The sequence below is a fragment of the Podarcis melisellensis genome, assembly GCF_964234715.1.
Source record: "Podarcis melisellensis genome assembly, chromosome: 6".
Lineage (NCBI taxonomy): Eukaryota > Metazoa > Chordata > Lepidosauria > Squamata > Lacertidae > Podarcis > Podarcis melisellensis.
Genome location: NC_138538.1, coordinates 16,335,246 through 16,361,064, shown reverse-complemented (window position 1 = coordinate 16,361,064; position 25,819 = coordinate 16,335,246). Strand labels below are relative to the sequence as shown.

At 45.1% G+C, this 25,819-nt stretch overlaps 1 protein-coding gene and 1 long non-coding RNA gene across 4 annotated transcripts in view; both read left to right on the top strand.

The window, feature by feature from the left end:
- Positions 1-25,819, top strand: part of LOC309373229 — a 641,932-nt gene that overhangs the window by 25,880 nt on the left and 590,233 nt on the right. Inside the window, exon 3 of one of the 3 annotated variants that reach the window (XR_014169877.1) lies at positions 2,002-2,283. The exons of the other annotated variants lie outside the window; for them this stretch is intronic. This is a non-coding gene — a long non-coding RNA (uncharacterized lncRNA). Of the gene's footprint in view, positions 1-2,001; positions 2,284-25,819 lie in introns of those variants that run through there. 3 annotated transcript variants of the gene reach the window in all.
- On the top strand, positions 7,890-13,743 carry PFDN4 (prefoldin subunit 4). The gene is made up of 4 exons (XM_081917398.1): positions 7,890-8,080; positions 10,729-10,836; positions 11,228-11,368; positions 13,352-13,743. Exons 1-4 carry the CDS (start codon positions 8,057-8,059, stop codon positions 13,481-13,483), a joined length of 405 nt encoding a protein of 134 aa, XP_081773524.1. The 5' UTR covers positions 7,890-8,056; the 3' UTR covers positions 13,484-13,743.

Genomic DNA, 25,819 nt, shown 5'->3' with positions numbered 1-25,819 from the left:
TTGGACAGACTCTTTGCCTTGGATCCTGCCTGTCTTTTCCATTCCCAGCCCAGCTGCAATTCTCCCTCCTCAGGAATGGTTTGGATTAGGGAGTGCACATATTGCCACAGGGTGGGGGGGGGGACAGGGGAGGATGATTGCACCACTTATCCCTTCAGAGGGCCCGGCCTCCAATTAGAGCACATCAGAAGCCCTTACCAGCATTCGGTCTCCCGCTCAAGCCCCAGGGAGTTTGCTTAAGTGATGAAATAAGAAGGAAAAGATGGGGGGGGGGAACTTTGCAAAGGGAAGGCAACACATATCTAGTTACTCTAGTAGGGTCAATACTGAAAGAACAGACAAGGCCCCCTCCCCCACCCACTCAAAGATCTTTTGTTAAATTGTGCCCACGTGATGATTTGTGTTCACGATGGTGCAGCTCTATGTGATCTTCCTTTCAATACTGTTTGCAGCTGCAAAGATTTCAAAACACATGTACTGCTTCATTTCTAATCAGTGCATGCCCAATTCCTTCCTGCAGAAATCCTGTAAATTTTCATACCACAAATGTTTTGGGGTTTTCTTTTCTTTCTTTTTTTGTCCTGCAAGAGTGTCCCTCTGTTTTAAAAAAAGAGTGTCCCTCTATTCACCGATAATGCGATAACATTGGCCACATTCACACCATACATTTAAAGCAGTGTCACGCCACTTCAAACATCATGGCTTCTCCCAAAGAATTCTGGGAACTGTAACTTGTGACAGGGCACTAAAAGTTGTTAGGAGATTCCCCCTGCTCCCCCTACAGAGCTACCATTCCCAAAGTTGAATCCCTTTCCCCAGAGGACTCTGGGAATGGTCTCCCAGCAACTCTCAGCAGCCTTGAGAAAACTACAGTTCCCAGAATTCTTTGGGGGATGCCATAATGTTTAAAGTGGTATAATACTGCTTTAGGGACGCGGGTGGTGCTGTAGGTTAAACCACTGAGCCTAGGACTTGCTGATCAGAAGGTTGGCAGCTCGAATCCCCACGACAGGGTGAGCTCCCGTTGTTTGGTCCCAGCTCCTGCCAACCTAGCAGTTCGAAAGGACGTCAAAGTGCAAGTAGATAAATAGGTACTGCTCCGGCGGGAAGCTAAACGGCGTTTCCGTGCGCTGCTCTGGTTCACCAGAAGTGGCTTAGTCATGCCGGCCACATGACCCGGAAGCTGTATGCTGGCAGTAAAGCGAGATGAGCACTGCAACCCCAGAGTCGGCCACGACTGGACCTAATGGTCAGGGGTCCCTTTACCTTTAATACTGCTTTAAATGTATAGTGCAGATGGAGCCTGATTCAACTACTAGTCATCAGCTCTGGGATATGGAATGTGTGTGTGGAGGGGGGGGGGTCTTTGTTAGGCATTCATGATTATTTGTGTCCATGATGCAATTCTGCTGTCAATACGGTTTGCACTTGCAAAAGGTTCGGGGTGGTCACACTGCTTCCTTTCCAATCAGTGCGTAGCCTGCAACTTCCTGCTCAAATTCCTTCACACCATGCTGGAAATGTTCTGGTTTATTTTTGTCCCATTTTAGTTGTGCTATATGACCCCTCTGGGCAGGAATAACGTGGTAGCGCTGGGGAAACATTGCAGAACAAAACTAAAGCAGAATAAATCCACCATGAATGCACTGCTACCGTATCAAGAACATGTTGCAGAATACACCTGCAATAAAACGCCAGTCTAAATGGGCCCTGGGGCTAGTCTCAGCACCTTTGGGTGCTAGTCTCAAATCCATAATCTGGAAGCTGGTTCAGAAAACACCCTTCTGTCATTTCAGAATATGATTGAAGGGTGGTGGTAAACAAATAATTGTTCTTTCTCTAACAATGATAATGATGATAATAATAATAATAATACTCTATGCATCTGACTGCATAGAGTATGCAGTCCCATCTGTATGGAAGTGAGAGCTGGGGCACAAAGAAGGCTGATCGCCGAAGAATTGATGCTTTTGAATTATGGTGCTGGAGGAGACTCTTGAGAGTCCCATGGACTTCAGGAAGATCAAACCTCTCCATTCTTAAGGAAATCAGCCCTGAGTGCTCACTGGAAGGACAGATCGTGAAGCTGAGGCTCCAGTACTTTGGCCACCTCATGAGAAGAGAAGACTCCCTGGAAAAGACCCTGATGTTGGGAAAGATGGAGGGCACAAGGAGAAGGGGACGACAGAGGAAGAGATGGTTGGACAGTGTTCTCGAAGCTACCAGCATGAGTTTGACCAAACTGCGGGAGGCAGTGGAAGACAGGAGTGCCTGGCGTGCTCTGGTCCATGGGGTCATGAAGAGTCGGACACAACTAAACAACAACATGCATCTTACTGCGTTGCCTCAGCCACTCTGGGTGGCTTCCAACAAAACTAGTGTGTGGTGTGTGTGTGTGAATCAAGCATTAAAAGCTTCCTGAAACAGGGCTGCCTTCAGTTGTCTATGAAATAAATAGAAATTCCTCCATAAGCATATATCCTCAAGGAGGTTAGCTGTAAGGATGACTTAGCAAGAAAGCATGAGCAACACCAACTCTGAAATGCAGCTGCATTGGCCTTCTTAAGGGACCCTTGATTGTGTTGGATTTTGTGGTGTTGCCATTGTGATGATTCTATTGTTATGCAAGCATGGCATTGTTCACATTTGTGTAAAGGAGCAGAAAAACCAGGAAGGCATCCCACACAACTTCAAAGCAGCCAGCCGCCTCCTTGCAGTAAAGGACAGCGAGTTCAGAGAGTTCATCTGATTGTGCCAAGGACACAGCTTTCACTTTTAAAGGCCAGGGAGTTAAAATAAGTCTCCGTCTCAGCAACACGTACCCAGGACCAGTCTTGCCTGTGCATGCGGGGGAAAGAGTTCTTTGTCAAGCTGTAAAGCCATCCTAGCCTTCACAACAAACTCACCCCCCGCACTCTTTTATCTGAAATTCTTTTTGACTCAGACATAGCAGGGATTATTCATATGTGGAAGTCATTGGGTCTCTGGGAGAAAGAACCCACCTAGGGTAATTCCCTTTGGAGAAGAGGAAGCAACTCACTCACCTTTGCAAAAACACTGTTGTTTTTTAAAAAAACTATTAAGTATATCAGAGGTGTGAATTGTAGTCATTTGACAAAAAAAACCCCCAACCCTCCTGTATTTAAGTTTAGACCATATTTCATCAGTTAGTGAAATTGCATTAGAATGTTACCGAAGGAGAGGAAGAAATACCCTCATGTGGTTGAGGAATGCCTATGGATGTGATTTCACTAATGCTACAAATTGTTCTACCTGCACTCTGCAGCCTTCCTGGGTGCCCGCTCCTCAATTAAACTGGGGGGGGGGCATTTGGAAGTGTCAGCAGCCAGGGAGGCTGCAGAGTGTAGGGGAAATGTTTACCGGAAGGAAACACACACACACACACACACCCACACACACACACACACACCAGGCAGAGCCAACAAGAAGAAGGGAATCTGGAAAGTCTGCACCCACATACATTCCAAAGATATTCTTAAGTGCCCTGAGAAGGAGAGAGAAAAATGGAATCCTTTTTCTTAGGGGAAAAACACTTTCAAGAAATTGGAATACAGTGGTACCTCGGGTTAAGAACTTAATTTGTTCTGTAGGTTCGTTCTTAACCTGAAAATGTTCTTAACCTGAGGTATCACTTTAGCTAATGGAGCCTTCCACTGCTGCTGCTGTGCCGCCACCACGCAATTTCTGTTCTCATCCTGAGGCAAAGTTCTTAATCCGAGGTACTATTTCTGGGCTAGCAGAGTCTGTAACCTGAAGCATCTGTAACCCGAGGTACCGCTGTACAGGGGTACCTCGGGTTAAGTATTTAATTCATTCTTAAACTGAAACTGTTCTTAACCTGAAGCACCACTTTAGCTAATGTGGCCTCCTGCTGCCACTGCATGATTTCTGTTCTCATCTTCAAGCACAGTTCTTAACCCGAGGTACCATTTCTGGGTTAGCGGAGTCTGTAACCTGAAGCGTATTTAACCCGAGGTACCACTGTACAAGTTTTGGCACAGTACCAGTGAAACACGGGGTTGTAGCCAAGGTAGCAGTACGATAAAGCCACCAGCTTGTCCTGCTGGTGAAATATTTTTGCACAGCTTGCTGGCAATTTTGTTGCACAATAGATAGTGGGATCTGCTGAGCAATGAATTTCCACTAGTGCAACTGCTGCTTTGGATTCCTCTGTTGTGCAGTGTGGAAGCTCTCCTGTTTGCCTACACATTAATCTTCGCATTTTACTCTGGCCCTTTGGTTTGACCCTCTGGTGTTCCTGCTCCAAGTGCAATAAGACTCTAGCCACAATGGTATGTGGGGTTTCCTGTTGGGGAAAACGGAGAACAATGTTCACCAGGCCACCTACAAAGAAGCCTGGCCATGCTGCTCTTTTGTAACACATGTCATCGTCGGAGGGCAGAAAGTCACCTTGGAAAAGTCAAAGCAGGACCAGCTGTTGGACTCAGCAACCTGTTTTTCTGTTCTCCCTTTGCAGTTCTCCTGGACTTAATGAGCTCCGGCTGCTGCCTATTTGTGACCAGCTGGTGTGGCCTGGTGGTTAGAATGTTGGACGCACTTTCAAAAAGGCATTTATTGCTATTGTGTAAAAGAACAGGGGCATGGGTGGCGCTGTGGGTTAAACCACAGAGCCTAGGACTTGCCGATCAGAAGGTCGACGGTTCGAATACCCGCAACGGGGTGAACTCCCGTTGCTCAGTCCCTGCTCCTGCCAACCTAGCAGTTCGAAAGCACCTCAAAGTGCAAGTAGATAAATAGGTACCACTCAGGTGGGAAGGTAAACAGCGTTTCCATGCGCTGCTCTGGTTCGCCAGAAGCAGCCAAGTCATGCTGGCCACATGACCTGGAAGCTGTACGCCGGCTCACTCGGCCAATAAAGCAAGATGAGCGCCGCAACCCCAGAGTCGGCCACGACTGGACCTAATGGTCAGGGATCCCTTTACCTAAAAGAACAGCATCACAGTATCACAGTGTATTAGGAACGTAGGAAGCTGCTTTATATGGAAGCAGACCATCTAGCTCAGAATTGTCTACACTGACCGGCAGCAGTTTTCCAGGGTTTCATGCAGGGGGTCTGTCCAATGGGTCCTCTGCATACGAGGCAGGTGCCCTACCATGAGTAAATCCTACTGAGTTCCATAGCTGCTACTACCTTGCTTATTCAAATGCATTTGCATATGGCTTTTCAAGGAAAAAAAATCTTTCAAAATTGGTTTACATGTCGCATGTGGAACACATTATAAAGTACAACGGAAGATTATACGAAAAGATGCCGCAAGAATCTCTAAAAAACCCCAGTTGTTTCAAAACATTACTAAAAGCCAGTGTAATTCAACATAACACAAAATTATCAAAATGAGGCAAAATACTGGTTCTGCAACTCTGATCAAATTGCTGGCCCATTTTCTTTCCACATCACTGAGGCTGGGAGAACACAAAGTTCTCTGGTGGAGCAACTGTTTATATTTTCCCAGGCGTCGCCCTCCTGGGCGAACGTGTGGGCATAATGAAGCCAAAGGAATACTCCCAGTCTCTCTTTGAAATGGAATTAATTCGGACAGTGAATCCCCATCCATGGAATGTTTCCTAGTCATGGAATTCATTATCTTCATCCATTTTGCAAAGACCTTGTTTCCTGACAAACTGGAAAAGTCTAAACCAGATCCTCAACACCAGAGCTTGCTGTTGGAGGCAGTACACTTCTGAATGCCAGTTTCTTGAAATCATAGGTGGGAAAAACCCTACTGCACTTGGGTCCATACATATGGGCTTCCTGCAGACATCTGGTTGGCCACTGTAAGAACAGGATACTGGACTGGATGGGCCTTCGGTGTGATCCAGCAGAGCTCTCCTTATGAGTATTAAGGAGCCAGCTGCATGTGTTTCATGGTCTCTACCCACAGTGTTTATTTGGGCATTGGCACTGAGTCTAAAAGAGGTAGCCAGCAGAGTTATGTGATGCCAAAGGGGTGCAGATATCTGGACTCCATCCAAGTTAAGGGAAATGCTGCTGCTAAAGAATGCTTTGATCTCCCCAATTTGCTCTAAAGTCTGTGCCAAGGCTGTGAGCTCATCCAGCACAGCCAGAGCCACACCTTGTCTCCCCTCCCCCTCCCCTAAAGCTTGAGGCTCATATGAGAGGAAAACACGGCTTGGTGGCACAACATGTCTCTCGCAGCTGCCTTTGTGAAATGTTATTGCTTGACGTGATTTTTTTCTTGTATTATAGAATACAGAACTAGTTGGTAAAACAAAGTGAGTGTCGAAGGTGGATTAGAGAGTTATTATCCGCATCAAAATTGTGGAGGGAGCACCATTCATTATTATATAAAGACAATTGTTATGTTTAATTACAGTGGTACCTCAAGTTACATACGCTTCAGGTTACATACACTTCAGGTTACAGACTCCGCTAACCCAGAAATAGTGCTTCAGGTTAAGAACTTTGCTTCAGGATGAGGACAGAAATCGTGCTCCAGCGGCGTGGCAGCAGCAGGAGGCCCCATTAGCTAAAGTGGTCTTCAGGTTAAGAACAGTTTCAGATTAAGTACGGACCTCCGAAACGAATTAAGTACTTAACCTGAGGTACCACTGTAATATCTTCATTGGGGACAGAGGGCCAGGTTGCAACTTGCAGATCTCTACAGCAAAAAGGAAACAACTAGGGATTTTTTTCTACGTATAAGCGAGTCAGGAAATCTGGAAGTTCCTGCCATTGAAGCAAGTGGCTTCACTCCAGCTACATAGATTTCTTGTTGTATATTCACCTATAGGGAACAGCAGCATTTTTATCTTTCGCTAAACAAACCTTTTCTCCCCCTATAAATGCACTGCTCTGTAGCCTGTTTTAGTATTTTGATTCTGCATTTTTATTGATTCATAGCTCAAACTTGTGCATGTGTTTTTTTTAAATAATAAAGGCCTGCTGAGTTCAATGACCTTCAATCTCAGCTAGGTATCACAGACCACTGACGTATTATGAATTGAATAAATAAAATAAACAATGTTTCTGTGACCCCCCCAAAAAAGAAAGAATTTCACCACCAACACAGAGGATGCAAGAAGACATACAAGTGTTGCACAAAAAGCATGCTACACGGTGACGTTAATTTAGATGCACATCTTTGTTGTTGCTGTTTAGTCATTTAGTCATCTCCGAATCTTTGCGACCCCATGGACCAGAGCACGCCAGGCACTCCTGTCTTCCACTGCGTCCTGCAGTTTGGTCAAACTCATGCTGGTAGCTTTGAGAACACTGTCCAACCATCTTGTCCTCTAGCTTTGAGAACACTGTCCAACCATCTCGTCCTCTGTCGTCCCCTTTGCCTTGTGCCCTCCATCTTTCCCAACATCAGGGTCTTTTCCAAGGAGTCTTCTCTTCTCATGAGGTGGCCAAAGTATTTGCGCCTCAGCTTCAGGATCTGTCCTTCCAGTGAGCACTCAGGGCTGATTTCCTTAAGAATGCATAGATTTGATCTTTTTGCAGTCCATGGGACTCTCGAGAGTCTCCTCCAGCATATGCACATCTAGAAATTTAATTTACTGTAAATCAGAAAAAGATCTCTCCCAAGTGGGACCACCAAGTCCCATCAACCCCTGCCAGGATGGCCCAAGGTCAGGGATGCTGGGAGCAACATCTGGAGCGCGGCAGATTCCCGCGCCAACCTGCAAAATCCCAAACCCTTCCCCGTGTCCGCTCTGCCACCTGCTGGCTCTCGCCGCGCGCGGCAACCAGACCTATTGGGCGCATGCGCTTTCCCTCTTCGATTTTTGCCGGCCAACCGGCACTTGTCTCCTCCCTCTGCCTCTCCTTTGAAGCCGGGCGATACCAACATCTGCCGCAGAGAGGGGGGTGGTACCCTCTGATAAGCTTGAGGGGAGGGAGCGAAATTCCCTTCGAGGAAACAAAATAACCCCGTGGTATGTTTTAATTTTTCCTCAGGGGAGGGAAACAAAACAAAAACCGGGTTGGAGGAGAGCCGAGTGGCGGAGCCGTCTCCCCCTCCAGAGGAGAGGACGTAGTTCAGTCCCCAAGATGGCGGCCACCATGAAGAAAGCGGTGAGTGAGCTGCTGAAGGGAGGCCGGGGAGGGAGCGGTTGTGGCGGCTACGGAGGCGCCTCCAGTTGTGGCCCTTGTGAAGGGAGGCTGAGGGGGGCCAGGCGAGGCGGCGGGACCGGGAAGCCTCGGGACTCAGCCTCTCTCCCCCCCCCAAAATAACGATCTTTGGCCCGAGGCCAAACAGAACCATAAAAGCTTAGAGTCGGAGGGGACACCCTGGGGTCATCTAGCCCAACCCCCTGCGAGGCGGGAATCTCAGCTAAAGCATCCATGGCCACCCAACCTCTGCTTACAAACCAAGGAAGGAGAGTCTGCCACCCCCTGAAGGAGACGGTTCCACTGCTGAACAGCTCTTCCTACCAGAAAGTTTTTCCTGATGTTTGAGTCGGAATCTCCCTTTTTTGCAACCTGAAGCCATGGGTTCGAGTCCTACCCTCCGGAGCAGGAAGAAACAAGCCTGCTCCCGCCTCCCATGTGGCAGCCCTTGAGATATCTGAAGATGGGTATTTCCTCTCAGTCTCCTCTTTTTCAGGCTAAACATGCCCAGCTCCTTCAACCGCTCCTCATAAGGCTTGGTTTTTCTGGCTCTTTTTGCCCTCCTCTGCAATTTATTATTAAATTATTGATTGATTTAATGTATATACCGCCCTATACCTAGAGATCTCAGGGTGGTTTGCAGAATAAAATAAAAAACCACAAATACACAATCAAAATAAAAACAACCCCCCCCCAAAAAAAACCAAAAACATTTCAAAAGGGCATAGGACCCTCACAACATTTAAATTAAGGCAGTTAACCGACCTGGACAGGAGCCACTAGTTGGAAACGTTCCAGCTTGTCAACATCTTTTTTTAAATTGTGGTGCCCAGAATTGGTCACAGTATTCCAAAAGTGTGGTCTGACCAAGGCAGAATAGAGTGGTTCTATTACTTCCCTTGATCGGGACGCTATACTTATATGCAGCCTAGAATAGCATTAGCTTTATTTGCTGCTGCATCACACTATTGACTCATGTTAACCTTGTGGTCCATAAAGCCCCCTAGGTCCTTTTCACATGTACTGCTAGCACTCTAGCTGTTTCCCATCATATATTTGTGGAGCTGGTTCTTCCTGCCTTAGTACAGAACCTTACCTTTATCCATCTATCCAGATAGTAAATGTTGCTGAACGTGCTTTAGCTAAATCTATTCTTTGGTACATACAAACAGATCCCGTTGTAAGACTTGCTGCCTCATCCTGTGCATTTTTCCTTGGAAGAAAGTCTCAATAAATTTAACAGGAATTGCTCCCAAGTTGGAGTGTACAAGCAGGCTGGTATTCACCCTACAAAGAATCTGGCCTTTTGGACATACTTGTTGAGTATTGGGTGGTGAGTGTTTTGTGCATTTGAAGGGCTTTCTGGAGCCCTAACCTATGTTAGTTCCTTGCTGCAAAACAACAAAAGACTCAACACATTTATTATGGCATGCAGGTTACAGTCCACTTTATCAGATACAGGAAGTGTTTTCCTGAGTTGTGGGTACATTTTGTGTGTTTGTTTGTGTGTGTGTTGGGATTTGGTACGATCAGACAGACATGCAATGCAGAAAATTATAGACAGTTCTAATTATATTATTAGCAGTGTCCATTCACAGTAAATAAGAGTTGAAAAGACGTATCCTTGCATTGGTAAGCCGATTGATACATGCAGTTAATACATAGAAATCTGTCGTGTCAATTCAATCCACATGTGACAGCATTGAACATCTTGATTACTGTACAATTATGCAAAGGGCACTAAGGGAGAAAAATGTACACACCCCATTATAAACTATAGGGCATTGTTTATTTTATCTTTTTACTACGGTTGGATCCAGACAAAGTTAGTTTAATTTTGTCCCTTTTGAAATCCATGCAGCCTAACTTAGCCAAGACTAACTTTTCACATTTATTACTTGTGTCAGGTTCCAATGTTACATCCATTTCCAAGGCACTCAAGGCAGTGTATGTGGTTCTCTCTCACACAACAATACTGTTCGAGAGACAGTGATTGACCCAAGGCCACTCAGTGAACTTTACGTCCAAGTGTGGATTTGAACTTGGGTCTCTCAGGACCTAGTACAACACTAGTACAACTCAACAGAAGCAAGACCAGGAAGGAAACAAAAGCACATTAACAAGGAGCATGAGGACATTTGCAGACAAACACCTTGGGACATTAGCATAGACAAAGTGACCATAGGTAACACCTGGGATCACAAAGGAGCCAGTGTAGTAAGCATACACTGTAGTAGTAGTAAGCATACAGTGTAGAAAGCATACAGTGTAGTAAGCATACTACACTGGCTCCTTTGTGATCTCAGGTGTTACCTATGGTCACTTTGTCTTTGCTAATGTCCCAAGGTGTTTGTCTGCAAATGTCCTCATGCTCCTTGTTAATGTGCTTTTGTTTCCTTCCTGGTCTTGCTTCCGTTGAATTTAAAGTAGCCAGCTGGTTTGAAATCCTTTGGGAAATAATGCTGGTAAAATGTGGATATGTTGACTAGCTAATCTAAAGCAGAAACTTTAATGGTGAGCACACTGTGTTCCATAATTGGATTGAAAACACATATGATTGTCTTGTGTGTTATGTGTATTGAGCTCTCCCTGTTTTTGCTGGTCTTTTCCAGGCAGCAGAAGATGTCAATGTTACCTTTGAGGACCAACAGAAAATTAACAAGTTCGCAAGAAACACCAGCAGAATTACAGAACTGAAAGAAGAAATAGAGGATAAAAAGGTACCCTTACTATAAAGCCTCTGGATGGGAATCTGTTCACTGTATGAAATCCTAAGCACGCCCAGCTGTGTAGAAGGTCCCATTTAACTGAGTGGAACTTCCAGTGATGTGAGGTGGGAAATTTTATATTTTTCCACACTTCTTTGGAAATGCATTGTTTATTTAACGTTGGTAACAGAATGAATAGGCACAGTGCAAGTCAAACTGGGTAACTGAAAATGCATAGTAGTCAAATAAAAAAATCAAAGTTGCGATTAATGTTTTCTGGTGTTCACTAGGAAGCACATATATTTATGTATACAACTCTTCAGGCATGCTAAAATTAGTAGGTTACAGTTTTTAGTATGTTACTAATAACTGGATTGGAGAGTTACTGATCTCTTGATCACAGAAACAGCTTCAGAACTTGCAAGATGCATGTGATGACCTCATGATGCTTGATGACGATTCACTACTGATACCTTATCAAATTGGAGATGTCTTCATTAGCCACCCACAGGAAGAAACAGAAGAGATGCTGGAGGAAGCAAAGGTTGGTGCTTATTCCTTGTGGATCTTCTGTGGGTCCTCTCTGTGATGCAGCAAAAAATGTTTGTGTGTGAAGCATCATTGAGTCTGGCAGATGAAAACCTGATAAGAGTCTTCTCTCTCTTTACCTGTCTCTCCTCTTCTCTCTGTTCGTTACTATACTAAATAATATTAAATACTGTAGTATTTAAACATTTCTGCTATGTAGGTTTTCTGCATAGGACAGACACAGCATCCATATTAACAGGCCGGTTTGCCCCCATACTGCCCCACCATTGCAGCAAGATGGGGAGCTGCCTTATAAGAAGTTGGGCCTGGTGTCAGAAGCTGACATGCATACAGCTCAGTGGCAGAGTATCAGTTTTGCTTGCAGGTCCCAGATTCAGTCTCTGGCATCTTCAGGTAGGACTGGGAGAGAGCCCTGTCTGAAATGCTACCAGTCAGTATTGACAGCATAAAGGTAGATGAGCCAATGGTCTGTCATCGTGTATGGCAACTTCCTGTGAAATGCCAGGGCTCATGTGCCCTGGAGGGCCCTCTGGGCTGACACTGGTTGCAGGTGTCTCTCTTTTTTCTTTACGCATTTTCACTAGGGCAGTAGGCTGGTAGCGCTCAGTCTGGTGCTGTGAAGTGAAGCCACAAGCTGGGGCGAGGCTGCAGCAGCCTGCCATCTTCATTTCTCCAGTGATGCCTAGCCATGCCACTGCTTGGTAAGGCCCAGCAGGCAGATGCTCCAACCAGTTGCCAGCCCTGTTCCCTGGCACCTGATTAGCCATTTCCCCCAGTACTGATACTAGAGGTTGTGAGCCTAGTCACTGAGGTGTTAAGCTGGCATCTTGAATGTATTACTCCATTGCAAAGGTGGAAGGGACATAGCTCCACATTTGAACATCTGTTTTGCATGCAAAAGGTCCCAGGTTCTCTGACATCTCCTGGTAAGACTGGGAGAGACAATAATTTCACATGGAAGATCATTATTGGGAGCCCCCATTTGCAGTTTAAAGTGGTACTGTTCATACACAGGTTTACCACCTTATGGAAAACTAGGTTTGCAGGATTTGGAAAAACTTAGTGGCTCTGAACTCCAGTGCTTAACACCTCAGTATGTATGCCTTTCAATGGGACATTGATACATTTGCCTTCGTATTTATCATTAATATATATGCTCCTGGTTTAAGTATAAAACTCGCTGGATTGGATCCAGAGTTAAGCGTGCCTAATGATGCTGGTGGAAGCTGACTTTCCCACACCCCCCCGAGCCTCCTTATCTTTGAAAATACTCCACTGGGGGCTGGGGGACCACCTCATGGAGGTGGGCTGTGGTGCAGGAAGGTGAATTCCCCCAAATTTTGTGGAGGCTGGGGTTTGCCATGGGCCGGAGAGGATGGGGAAGGCAGCTTTTGCAGCCCCCAATTTGATTAACTCTGGATACAACCAGCTATGTTCTCCCCATCTTGAAAAAAAGTTACAATTAGAATAGTGGTCAAAATTGACTGAAACTGATTTTCATGAAGCTCATCAGATTTCATTTAGGATCACTTGAAATGCATCAGTCTTGGTCTTATAAACCATTGTTTATTAGATCAGTAATGACTACCACTTTCTTCCCTTCTCCCTCCTGACTCATGCCTTAATGCCAAACTCCTGGCGTTTGTTAAACCACAGTTTCCCATTCTATCCAACCTGATCCTGTTTTCCAAGCAGCTACACAGATCTTTCTTCTGCTTTATTCTAAAAAGCTCTAGAGTCTATGCTCGGACAGATTAGGAAGCTTTTCCTCTGATTCTGATTTTTACAAAAATAATAATGTTCTAAACCCCTAAGCCTGATTAATGTGTTTCCAAAAAGTTTGTTTACAGTGTCTTGTCATTTATAATAGCCGGTCCTGTAGAAAATCTATAGGTTTCTTCTGAGAACTGGATGTTAGGCAGTTGTGGTTTTTTATTATTTGTTTAGGGTTGTTACTTTTTCTTCTTCTTTTTCTCAGAAAAACCTGCAGGAAGAAATTGGCGCTTTGGAGTCACGAGTAGAATCCATTCAGAGAGTATTATCAGACCTCAAAGTCCAGCTTTATGCAAAGTTCGGCAACAATATAAATCTTGAGGCAGATGATAATTAAATATTGTAGAAATAGTATTTTGTTTTTGTACTAATTATTCTGCTCTTGCAATAATGTTTTGAGAAGCCCCACATATTTGTTCGTTTTCAGAAAAAATGCATTCACTTGTCTGTTTCATGTATTTAAAGACGTCATTCTTATTTTGCAAATGTATCATTATTTATATATGTTAAGTGAATAAATCCAAATTCCGCAGGTGCATTATCAAGGTTGGGTGCTTAAAGGCTTATTGAAATGATAATAAAAGTCAAACAAACTTATTGCGTCTTGTGCTTAAAATGTCCTTCCAAAAATAATGTAGTATAACAATGGGATGGTGTGAAATCTCTCTGTAGACTCAATGATCAGTCTTCTTTCTGGCAATCATTATTTTTGAACACCTTCAACTTAATGGGAATATAGAGGCAGAGGGACCGAGCTGTGACCCAGGAGGCAGGCAGCTCAAATGTCATCTTGCCTGTGAGCTTAGGATAAACTGACCTTAGGGTTTCGTTTACAATATGGGGCTCATAACACTGACGTACTACGCTGGTTGTGAAGACTGAGACAATGAAGTCCTATGGATACCTGGTTGCCACCAGAGAATATCTTAGCACTTAGAATAAACACCCCTAAGTGCAAGTTTTTAAATTAATAATTGCGCTGAATCTCCTGTATTCAATGTGTTAATTGCATTGCAACATCCAGCATTGATGTTATAAAAATGTAGGGTCAAATAGTTCTTCCCTATCACTTACTTTTACACCATGGCTATTAATTTACCAGGTGCCATTTAAAAATGGAAAAGCAAGGCCTCTACAGTCTTTAAGTAAAGCAGAAGGGGGGGGACGGGGGATGGAGCAGTCTTTTTTCATGATGTTCAAAACCACATGTAAGGTTCCTAGCATAAGCGTAGAAAATCCCAGGACATTTGTATATGAGAAAAACATACCACTGAGAACCTTGTCTTCTGTGCCTTTGTGGCTAATGAAGCAAACTGCTATTATTGACTGTCCAGAAGATGGCACTAGAATGCCAGCTATCTCTAGGCAGAGAATCGGGCAAAGAGATTTCCCCAGAATAAATTGTCGTATTTGCCAAAGAACCAGAAATTCATTTCAGCAGGAAGAGGGGCTTGGGCTAGATAAATTAATGGAGAGGTGGTCTGTCAATGGCTGTTACTCAAGAGGATGATATGGAACCTTCATGTTCAGGAAGCCACTGACTACCTGCTTCTAGGGAGTGATAGCAGGAGAGCGTAATTTCCCTCATGTCTTCTTTGTGGATTTCCTGGGGTTAACCGGTTGGTCACTATGGGAAGCAGAATGCTTGACTTCAGTGCCACCAGCAGGGCTTTCCATCTGCTCTTGGATTCTAGCTTACCTCTGCAGCAGAACATCACATACTTATCTTGCCCCTGCAACAGAAAGTGGTTCAGATTATTTCAGTCTGCTCCAAACCCGATTTTCAAAAGCCAAGAAGCAAACAGGGAAGAACAGAGCAGAGTGCCATTTACTTTGTTAGTGTTCTTCACTAGCGAACACCTTGGCAGGCTCTGAGCTGCGTCGTGTGCCTTCAAACCATTCTGTCAGCTGAATCAGGATTGTAGAGTTGGAAGGGAGCCCTAGGGCTATCTAGTCCAATCCCCTGGAATGCAAGAATCTTTTTGCCCATTGGGCTCAAACCCACTTCCCTGAGATTAAAGGTCTCATGCTCTACTGACTGAGCTATCAGACAGGAAATGAGAGACTCATGTAGTAGGCTGTCCTTTCTCCAGGGAGCTCTCATTCCACCCACTCTTGCCTCCCAAGAACCCGGTGATGAGTAGGTTTGGCTGAGAGGTAGTGTCTGACCCAAGGCCACTTCCTTGGCTGAGCTGGTGGTGCAGATAGGTAATGTTAGAACCTAGGCTTGATCTTCAGAAGGTACTTCAGAAGGTAAGGCAGCTCATGTGCGTGGGGACTCTTCTGCTTATTCTGCTGAGTGGGGCCCTGCACCACTAGGTTGAGACTTGGAACTCCAGTCTCCCCAGCTGATGTTCAGCAATCTATTCGCCGTTGTGGCTGGCTCATATTAGTCCTTTGGACCACTAGGAAAGTGCAGAAACATTTGCTTACAGCCATCTTCTAGATGCCTCCTTGCATGTTTTTGACCAGGTCTTTACTGTCTCGGCAAGACAAGGATGGGCTGATCTTTCAGGATGGAAGTGAAAATGGCAGGAAGAAGCAGCTTTGGCCACTCTGACAGTGACCCAGTTTGTGCACGTAACATAGCTGTCAAGTGTCCCTTATTTGAAGGGACAGTCCCTTATTCCAGCGCCATGTCCCACTGCTGTCCCTTATTGATGGATGTCCCTTAAATGTCCCTTAAATGATGTCCCTTAAATTTCAAAGGAAGCAACTCCTCTCCCTCCCTGCCGGCCAGGGAGGAGGGAGGCTCCAACTGTGTTGCTTGGCTGTGTTGCTCACCCAATAATAAGTCTAAGAACGACTGGGGGGTGGAGCTTGCATGCCTTGTGTGTGGCTTGTTAATGCAAGCTGAGGGGTTTTTTGAATGCTGGACGCCATTTTGTTGCACGTGCTGCTCCAAACTTTGCAGTGCAAAGCCAGGCCGCAGAGCCATCTTAAGTTGAGGCTGCATGGGCCTTGTGGTGTATGTGATTCAGATTCTATTCAGTTGAACCTCTGGTTACAAAGTTGGTTGGACAGTGTTCTCGAAGCTACTAGCATGAGTTTGACCAGACTGCAGGAGGACAGGAAGACTGGAGTGCCTGGAACAGGTGAGGCTGCAGGTCCCTTATTTTGGCGGCTGGTCCCTTATTTTCAAGGCTGCTGGTCCCTTATTTTCAAATCTGTAAATTGACAGCTATGGCACGTAACCCTATGCCAAACTATGGTTCAGCAAGAATGAGCAAATGTATTATGGCTTGCTGGAGAGATTGTGGCTGTTTTGCTCCTCTTCCAATCTTGCTGCTGCCATGCTGCTGTGAGCTAAGTCATGGTTCGGCTTAGTGATACACCCGATCTTTTGCTCATGGTTTATCTCATTGCAGGCAAACCATGAGCTGTAGCTAAGGTTTGTTTTACCGCCAACAGATTTTAAATGTTTTCAATATGGCAATTCCCCCACCTCCCGCAAAAGCCCACAGGAGCCGTGCACCCTTTAAGGAGCACGCGGCTCCTGCGGGCTTTTCTACGAGGAGGGAGAAGGGACTGACTGGCCGCGTCAGTCCCTTCTCGCTCCTGGGGAAAAGCCCGCAAGAGTCGCACAGAGCTTGTGTGTGGCTCTTGGGGGCTTTTCCTGCCTGCCTGCATTCGCTCCATAAGACGCACACACATTTTCCCTTACTTTTTAGGAGGGAAAAAGTGTGTCTTATGGAGCAAAAAATACGGTAAGTGTTTGGCACCTTTTTCTCCTTTGAGAAAAATAAAAATGAAACACCACTTTGTGCTCTGATCAAATTCGCCCCCTCCTCCTGTGGCTATTTTTAACCAAAGAAATTTGTTGAGAGATCTTATCATGGGGGCCTCATGCCACATGTAGTTTGGACTTCATTATGTGTATGTGAGTTCATATATCGAAATAGTTTAGGTAACTTATTGTTCTCCTTGTGTGCGTGTGTGTGTGCGCTTGCAGTTCACCCACTTGCAGAAGCAAGAATTCAGTAATCAGCAGAGACCTTTTATTTAATCATTGAACAACACAACATAATTGTCTTTGGAAACACCAGGGCAATAAGCTGGTGCCAAAGAAGGCTTATTAAGCGCCACATGCAAAGGCAATGCTTGAAAAGTGGTGGACAAAGACAGCAGGCTCAATATTGGCCTGCTTTAAAATTAGCACTCGGGGGTAAACTAATAAGATGTGCACTTTGATTCTGGGTTGTGTTTCTTCAATCTCTGCTGCCCAATAACACAATTAAAAGTTTTGTACGGAAGGAAGAAACTTTGGACGTATGTTTTCAAAAGGCAGAAGCATTCAGTGGATACAAAGGCCAACTTCACACATGCTTCAGAATCTCTTGGGTACACTAGACACTAGATTACCGGCACTAGAGCCCCAGATGAATGTGTGAATGGAGAGCCGAACACAGTCTTTAACTGCATAGCTAGCAATTCTGTCCTGCATTATCCTCTGGAGCGATTTTTGAACCAGCCAAGAGAAAGCACTGCTTTACACAGTGCATGGTTAAAAACAATGGGATTTGCTACCCTAAGTGGTGGTGATGGTCACCAATTTATATGGCTTTAAAATGGGATTAGACAAATACATAGTGGATAATGGTCTCAATGGCAACTAGTCATGATAGATAGGTGGGACCTCCAGCACACCAGTCATTGGGACTGGAGAAGGCTGTTTCACTCATGCCTTACCTGTGAGATTCCCATAGGTGTATCTCTTTATCCTGGCCTTTGACGCCCAGGATCTAGCTGTCTAATCTTTCTGTCTATCTATCATCTTGGAATCTACCCCATTCAAATTGTAAGTTGTTTTAAGTGATTTTCATTTAAAAAAACAATAATATGCAAATGTAACCAAAAGAAACAGGGTCAGCTTACATTAACAATAAAGCTAACCCATCAACCCCGACCTAAGGGTATAAATTAATATAAGCACTCCATAGGTCCAAACAGATATTGATATGAGATGGACACTCATAAGATATACCTCCGAACATAGAAAGCAGCAAGATCTTCAGAGCACTGAGGAGCAAAGGGTGGGTATTTATCCTTCCAGCCTTGAGGTATAAGTTTCTTTGCAAAGGCTTGCAGGATCTATTTCAGTTGTCCTTCGGATTTAATTGATTTTAATATTGTATGTTTATTGTTAATCTGCCCTGGGACCTTATGGTGAAGGGCAGGTAAGAAATCCAACTGATCGTCATCGTCGTCATAATCTAGTTGACCACTCTGGGAAACCGAAAGGTGGTCTAGATAAGGCTTTGGTCTAATTCAGCAGGGGCTGTTATATTCTTATAGTCCTCCTCACCATTTCAGCTCTTGCAGGAGGGTGTGGCTCCAACACCCGGCATGGCTCTCTTTTTTAAGTAGGAGATCTAAGTTTGCAGAATCATCAGACAGATGTAAACAGGTGTCCTGATGTCATCCGGTGTCCAACATTAAATTTATGCTCCTGACATAAAGGGACATCCAATTTGTGCATGTTGATTGGATGTTTGTCACTTCAGACAGAATGCTTGGAAAATTAGGCAGCAAGGAAGCTTTTAGCCAGTGGCAATGATGAATTTATTAGGGACGTGGGTGGCGCTGTGGTCTAAACCACTGAGCCTAGGGCTAAGGTTGCCGTTTCTAATCCCCGCGACGGGGTGAGCTCCCATTTCTTGGTCCCAGCTCCTGCCAACCTAGCAGTTCGAAAGCACGTCAAGTGCAAGTAGATAAATAGGTACCGCTCCGGCGGGAAGGTAAATGGCGTTTCCGTGTGCTGCTCTGGTTCGCCAGAAGCGGCTTAGTCATGCTGGCCACATGACCTGGAAAAACTGTCTGTGGACAAACGTCGGCTCCCTCAGCCAGTAAAGCGAGATGAGCACCGCAACCCCAGAGTCGTTCGTGACTGGACTTAACTGCCAGGGCTCCTTTAACTTTTTTTTTTTAAAAAAATGATGAATTTAAGGTGGATGTGAGCAGTTGTGGGGTGTTCTCTCTCTCTCTTTTTTAACTACATGCAATGGCTTGGCATACTGCCTGAAAAAAGGGACCGTGCAAGTCTGAAAATAGCGCGCCAAGTAGATGCAAACTGCCACTGGATGATGGACGTCTCCTTCCAATGCATGCAAAATTGGTGCTAAGCACTGCTAACAGCTGCTTGATCTCAACGTAATAATAAATTAAGAGAGAGTTGTGCTAACAAGCAGCAACATCATATATTTATCAGTATGTGGATTCCGGATCTTTTAATTTGGCACATTTGGAAGAACACAGTGAAGAAATAAAATGAAAAATAAGAAAGCTGTTTCATTGGTCCCTGGGACTACCCCATTTCACTGAAATATGGAAAATCTCATAGTAACTAGCTGTGCCATCAAGCATTTGGAAGCAGAAGCCTGGAATATATTTTCATTCAATTTTTGCAGTTGGAAGCACAGACTCTCTTTCTCTTCCTATGTTTGGAAAAGGCTTGTGTGTGGCCTGTGGCACATTTACCCTTGGTGAAGTGTGTGGGGGTTTTTTTTGCTTTGCCGCTGAGTAAAAATAATTAGGAAGTGGTTTTGTTGTGTAAAAACACCAAATCCACTGCAATTGCATGACCTGAATTTGCTGGCATGCAGTTGACTCTCACATGCAACATTTCAACAGTTTTCTCAGTTTCTACTTTTTCCAGCCTTTTATTCCAGATCTTCATGTTTCTGCAGCAATTTGCACTATTGTTGTTGGTTGGTTTTTTAATCCTCATGGAAGTTCTCCAGCATTTTAGTGCAAATTTCTCCTAACACATTTTTACATGCAGTTTGGACAAAGTATACCCATTTTTGCAAGCTGATTCCCCGAGTATAATGCATGTTTGCCATTTTCCTTAATGTATGCATTTTTGTATACTCTACTTGGGTGGAGAGCTGCATTGCAAATCTTGGAGGAGTGTAAATTTTGATGGCTGGCTGTGTTTCAGTTTGCATATTAATCTGGAAAGTGTGACTTGGGTAGATTCTCCTTCAGATACGCACCAAATCCAATTTCTCCCCCACCCTTAGTTCTGAAGCGGCCCAATGTTCTGACACCATTGCACTGTGTGTCCCCCTGCCCTCGCTTGGCAGTCAGTTATGTACCACAGGAACGCACAGCATAAGGAGACAACAACAACAAGTGATTACTTATACCCTGCCCATCTGGCTGGGCATCCCCAGCCACTCTGGGCAGCTCCCAACAGAATATTGAAAACATGATAAAACATCAAACATTAAAAGCTTCCCTAAACATGACTGCCTTCAGGTGTTTTCTAAAATCAGGTAGTTGTTTATTTTCTTGACATCTGTTGGGAGGGCGTTGCACTGGGTATGCGCAACTACTGAAAAGGCCCTCTGTCTGGTTCCTTGTAACCTCACTTTTCGCAGTGAGAGAACCGCCAGAAGTCCCTTGGTGCCAGACCTCAGTGTCTGGGCTGAATGATGGGGGTGGAGATGCTCCTTCAAGTATACTGGACCGAGGCCATTTAGGGCTTTGCTTTAAAGGTCAGCACCAAAACTTTGAATTGTGCTCGGAAACGTACCGGCAGCCAATGAAGATCTTTCAGGACCGGTGTTATATGGTCTCGGCAGAAATGAGGTAAGCTGCAGTACACATTTGATTGGAGAGAGAAAGAATTCATCCTGCAGGGCTGCTATGTTGAATGGCAACCCCATAACAGCTCTTCCCCAGACCTTGGCCCAGATCCAAGGCAAAATGAAGCATCTCCAACTCTAGCGAAACAAAAGGGATGGAGGAGGCATGCTTTGTTCGGCACTCGACAGGGGCCACTAAAGGTTATTCCTACCTTCAGGGAACTGGCTTTCCAAAACGACAAGCCGTTTCATTAGCGCATCTCGATTCCACGGACACAGATGAAGGAGAGCTTCCTTGCTTAAAGCCTTCTATCAGAACTCGATAAATAATTCATGGGGCACAGTTTAGCGGGTACATTTGGAGTCACAAATTGGCTGTGAGAAAACAAGCGTGATTTTTCTCCGGTGGGTTAATTATTCAGGATGAGTGGCTAAATTGCCCCCTTGTTCCTTCCTGTCTGTTTCCTTGCAAATATCCAATATTTAGGTTGTGTTTAGATGCTACATGGCACACTGCTTCGGATGCTATCGATCAGTTCCCCCCCTGATTAGGGGAGCGTCCCTCATAGAGTAAAGTCCGGGAGCGAATGTTCATGATTTCTCATCTGAAATTCAATTTGTGTTGGTCATCAGCACTGCTTGGTTTCAAGGCTCTCCACTTTCCCTTTTAGGAAATAACTAAATCTGTAGACTATTGGGGTGGGGGGAATTCTCAAAATGCCACTCATCCATGGAGCTATGAAGTATTACATAGGGTTTCTTTTTTTACCTCTAAGGGAAACTGAAGGTCATCCAGCTGATCGACTGGCTTCGTGTAGGATGCAACTGTGGCATCCCTGACAGATGGTCATTCATCCTCTGCTTAAATACCTCCAGCCACACCTGGTTAGCAGTAGTAGAGCAGCACAGGAACTGGCCAAAGGCAAGGTACTCAGAAGGGCTCCTCACCAGCTTGAGCCTAAGTTTGCTGTGCTGCCCACTCTCCTCCCTGCTACACCTCAAATCTCTCAATTTTGCAGAAGCCAGAGATGCACTTCACTCATTCACTGAATGCTTATAGGAGAAGCATACCATCAGAGACCACGAAACACAGAGGATTCTGTAAGGCAGAACTTCCATAAACATAATTTTATTGTGCTTTTATCAGATTGTTTTTTACAGCCATGGCTTTCCCCCAGGGCTGTCTTAAGCATATGCAGTGCCAGGGTGTGAAGATTTGCCCAGCGCCCCCCGGCTGCCCAGTCCCAGGTGCGCAGGAGGGTGGAACCGGCTGGCTGCCTCAGCGTTTTGCTGGCTTGGTCGCCCCCAAACTTGCAGCACAGAGCTGCCTGTAGCAGAAGACCAATGGGCGGGCTCTTCCCTGGACTCAAATCTCAGGCCCCGGACTCTTGGCCTGGCACCCCTGAGAGCCCGGCACCCGGGTGCCCCGCACCCTTAGCAACTATGGGTAAGACGGCCCTGCTTTCCCCAAAGAATTCTGGGAGCTGTAGTTTGTTAAGGGTGCTGAAAGTTGCCAGGAGGCACCTATGCTCCACCTCTTGGAGCTACAATTCCCTGGGTGGTTTAACAACCAATTCCTCTTCACAGGGAACTCTGGGATTTGTAAGGAATAGTAATAGTCTTCTCTCACTTTGTTCCTCATTGAGTGATTCACGGAGGTAATATGACTAGTAGCCATTGATACCTTTATTCTCCATAGTCAGAGGCAGTAATGCTTCTGAATACCAGTTTCTGGAAATTGCAGGAGGGGAGAGTGTTGTTGGGTTCATGATGTTCTTGTGTGTTTTCTGCAGGCATCTGGTTGGCCACTGTTAAGAACAGGATGCTGGAATGAATGGACCACTGGCCTTGACCCATGTTCTTATGCTTAGTTCCCACTCAAAGCAATTTAATTTGATGGCGTCACTATATGCCACATGGAAAATTATTTCTTTTCATTTCCCCTGAATCTCCTGACATTTAGCTTCATTTCTGAGAGGGAGAAAAACATGTCTCTTATCTACTTTCTCTGCACCATCCCACGGTATTAAGCATCTCTGGGCTACAGAACATGCCTAGATTTGATCACAGTAGCCCACATCCTCAGTCTGACCTGGACAGTTGATTTGGCAAGAAGACTCGAATCATTTCCATTCCCAGCCCCATTTTATTCCTGCTTCAATTTGTTCCTTGGGACAGGAGAAACAAATGATTAGACAGGAACAACATAGTTATTATTCCGCTGAAACGGCAGCAACACTGAGAGTGCAAGATGACATGAAGTCCATGGAAATTAGATATAATCATATTCTCTGCTCAATTTGTTTCCCTCTCTGGGGTTATTTTTAGTCTTGTTTACTTTAATTGTGTGGATGTCTGAAAGCCTATTTCGTTCCATGTTGCGCAGTGCATAATAGTGGTTCCTTCTGTGTCTGCCATGCAGTCATTTTGTTTCCAGCCTTCTCCATTCAGATTTTGCATACACGATGCCATGCTGAGCACAAGATGCCCTTTGCATCTCCGTCTTTCATTATAAGATCCACTTTTCAAAAAGGAGTAGGAGGTTCAAGGTCTTTCCGGCCATTGGCCTTGATACATTCAGCAACAAGGACTTGTAAGGATGTTTGTCTCACTGTGGATACAAGTCTTCTTGAAGGCAGCGGCCCTGTGAGGTCCTGACTCTGAGAAGGTTTGTAAGCATCATCAGACAAACATCCTTACATGAAGTAGTGGCAGTTTTTGCCGTGCCTGCACCATCCCAAGCTCTTTGCTGCCTTGGACCTTTCAGTACCTGGCAGTGGTGCAAGGCACGAGGAAGCCAGGTCAGCAACACAGGCCCACCTGTGCTGCTGAACCAGCTGCTACCTGCTTACAGGTCCCCTGAAGACCTTGAGATGCTGGTCAAGAGAGGACGAGACATGTGCCTCCCACATGCTTATAATCTACAGAAACTCGCAAGGGCTATAGATAAATTTGAAAAGACTCATCTCTATTGTGCATCGGTTACACTGGGAGACCTAGTGTGATGGTTCAGGATGTGCAAAGCAGTTTGGCATCCAACTTCTTTGAAGCAAGGGGCAGTTGTCAGTTTGGCTCGGATTCAGCTCTTACACAAATGTCCAGGGTGGATGAAGCCTGCCAAGTTACAGGGAAATAAGTTCAAGGGCTTTGGGGCCAGACACTGTTCTGTTGGGAAATTAATGGTAACAAGCAGCGTGTTCATAGGAAACCTGCAGGAAAACCTCATCAGAATTTCAGGTTTTCATTACAGGGATGAGTGAAAATGGACTTCCCCCAAACTCTCCACATTTGCAGGTTAAATTGGAGGGGAACATTTTGCCAAACATCCTCTAGAGAGGCAGAATTCTCCAGCCATTTTGGGGGGGACAAAAACTGAAATGGCTCAGAACACCTTCTGAGAAATTTTGGCTCAGAATATTGATAGTGTTGTACGCAATGCTGTGCAAGAGGCATTTTGCTAACACAAAGGGACTTTCCCTTCCCCTCCTCTCCAAGTGTGTTCCCCCACTCCAAGTCTGCTCAGGGTGGTCCCCAACCCCTAGAGCCAATCTTATGAGGAGAGAGAGGGTTGCAAAGGAGAGGACGGGGGTTTTCCTTTCTGCAAGCAGACACTGGATGTGTGAGTGGCATGGCAATGATGAATACAACCTTTCATTCCTAATGGTGTATGCAGGAATCAGTGGGTGAAAAGAGGAGGACTGAGCTTTTCCTCCAAAATATTGCTTCCTTTTCGAATATTATTTTGCATCCTGGGTTGTATCCATGGTTCTGCTCAAAATTCTCCGCACCATTTGCAGAAGTTGAGGGTGGGGACATTTTGCCAAATATTCTCTGAGAATGGGTCTCAAATTCTCCAACGGTGTGTATGTAAGCTTCAATTAAAACTAAGCTCAGATGACCAACAAAATTGGAAGCCTTAACGCAGCTTAATTTCTTGTGACAGAGAAGCAGTCTTCCTATACCCTGGCAATTTTTCAGCCGCATGCTCAGAAAATAAATGGTGATCATCCTGCTTCCTCCTTAAGCAGGACCACTGTAAGCTAGTCTGCAAATGAGAACTTGTCAGGGGGAAAACACATAAATTAACCCTGACAGCTCAGCTGCACCAAAACACATTTATGAGTCAAAAGAATGCAAATTGTTATTCATGCTTCTGGGCTGACACCAGATACCCAGGCAATTCTGACATTCATTATTGTGGTGTGATCATTGGCATTTGTGTCCTAGACAGAAGCCCAGCTCTGCATTAAGGAAAGGTTACTGTGTGGGTCTTGAAGTCCTCTGCAGTGCAGTGCAAAAGTGTAACAACGGTTGAGTTTAGACTTTCTCATCTGGAAAGATTCACGACAGCAGGCAGTGGATGTTGTCAGGGCTTGGGATCAGCTCAGAGCTAATAGATGCCATAACTTAGTAGCTGACAACATGCTTTCCATGCAAAAGGTTTCCTGTGCATCTACGGCACAGTTACAATTGGTAAGGCAATTGTACCCCAGGTACAAGCATCACTGCGGCTTACCAGCAGGGAAAGGGGTGAGGTAAACATGGTGCAAACACACCAGCAGATTCAATCCAGCACTCCCATCAGTGTGTTTGCACCACACTGACCTAGCCATCACCTTGTTCACCCCAATGATGGTCAAGGGTTTGGAAACCAAGCCTTGCAAGGAGCGCTTGAAGGAGCTGAGTATGTTTAACCTGGAAAAGAGAAGTCCCAGGACATTCTATACAAGATCTCAAAGTAACTGTTTTACTACAAAAGAATTTGAGAAATAGACTGGAAAGAGAAGCTGCTGAATTGCAACTTATCACCAAACTTAAAACCATGGAGAGACCTGGTCTGAACAAAGACATTGGATTCTTATCTCTTTATACATGACAAAGCCACTTTTCACCTTCTCACCCCTTGCTTTTTCCTGTAAGACCTATTGCAGTCGTTAAGAGTCGTCAACAGGCTCATCACAGCTATCTGCCAATCACCCATTCCCACCACCCTTCTGAGTAATACCCCTCCCCACCTTCTCACTATATAGAAGGGTCTGGAAACTTCTGTTTCAGTGTATCTGAAGAAGTGTGCATGCACACGA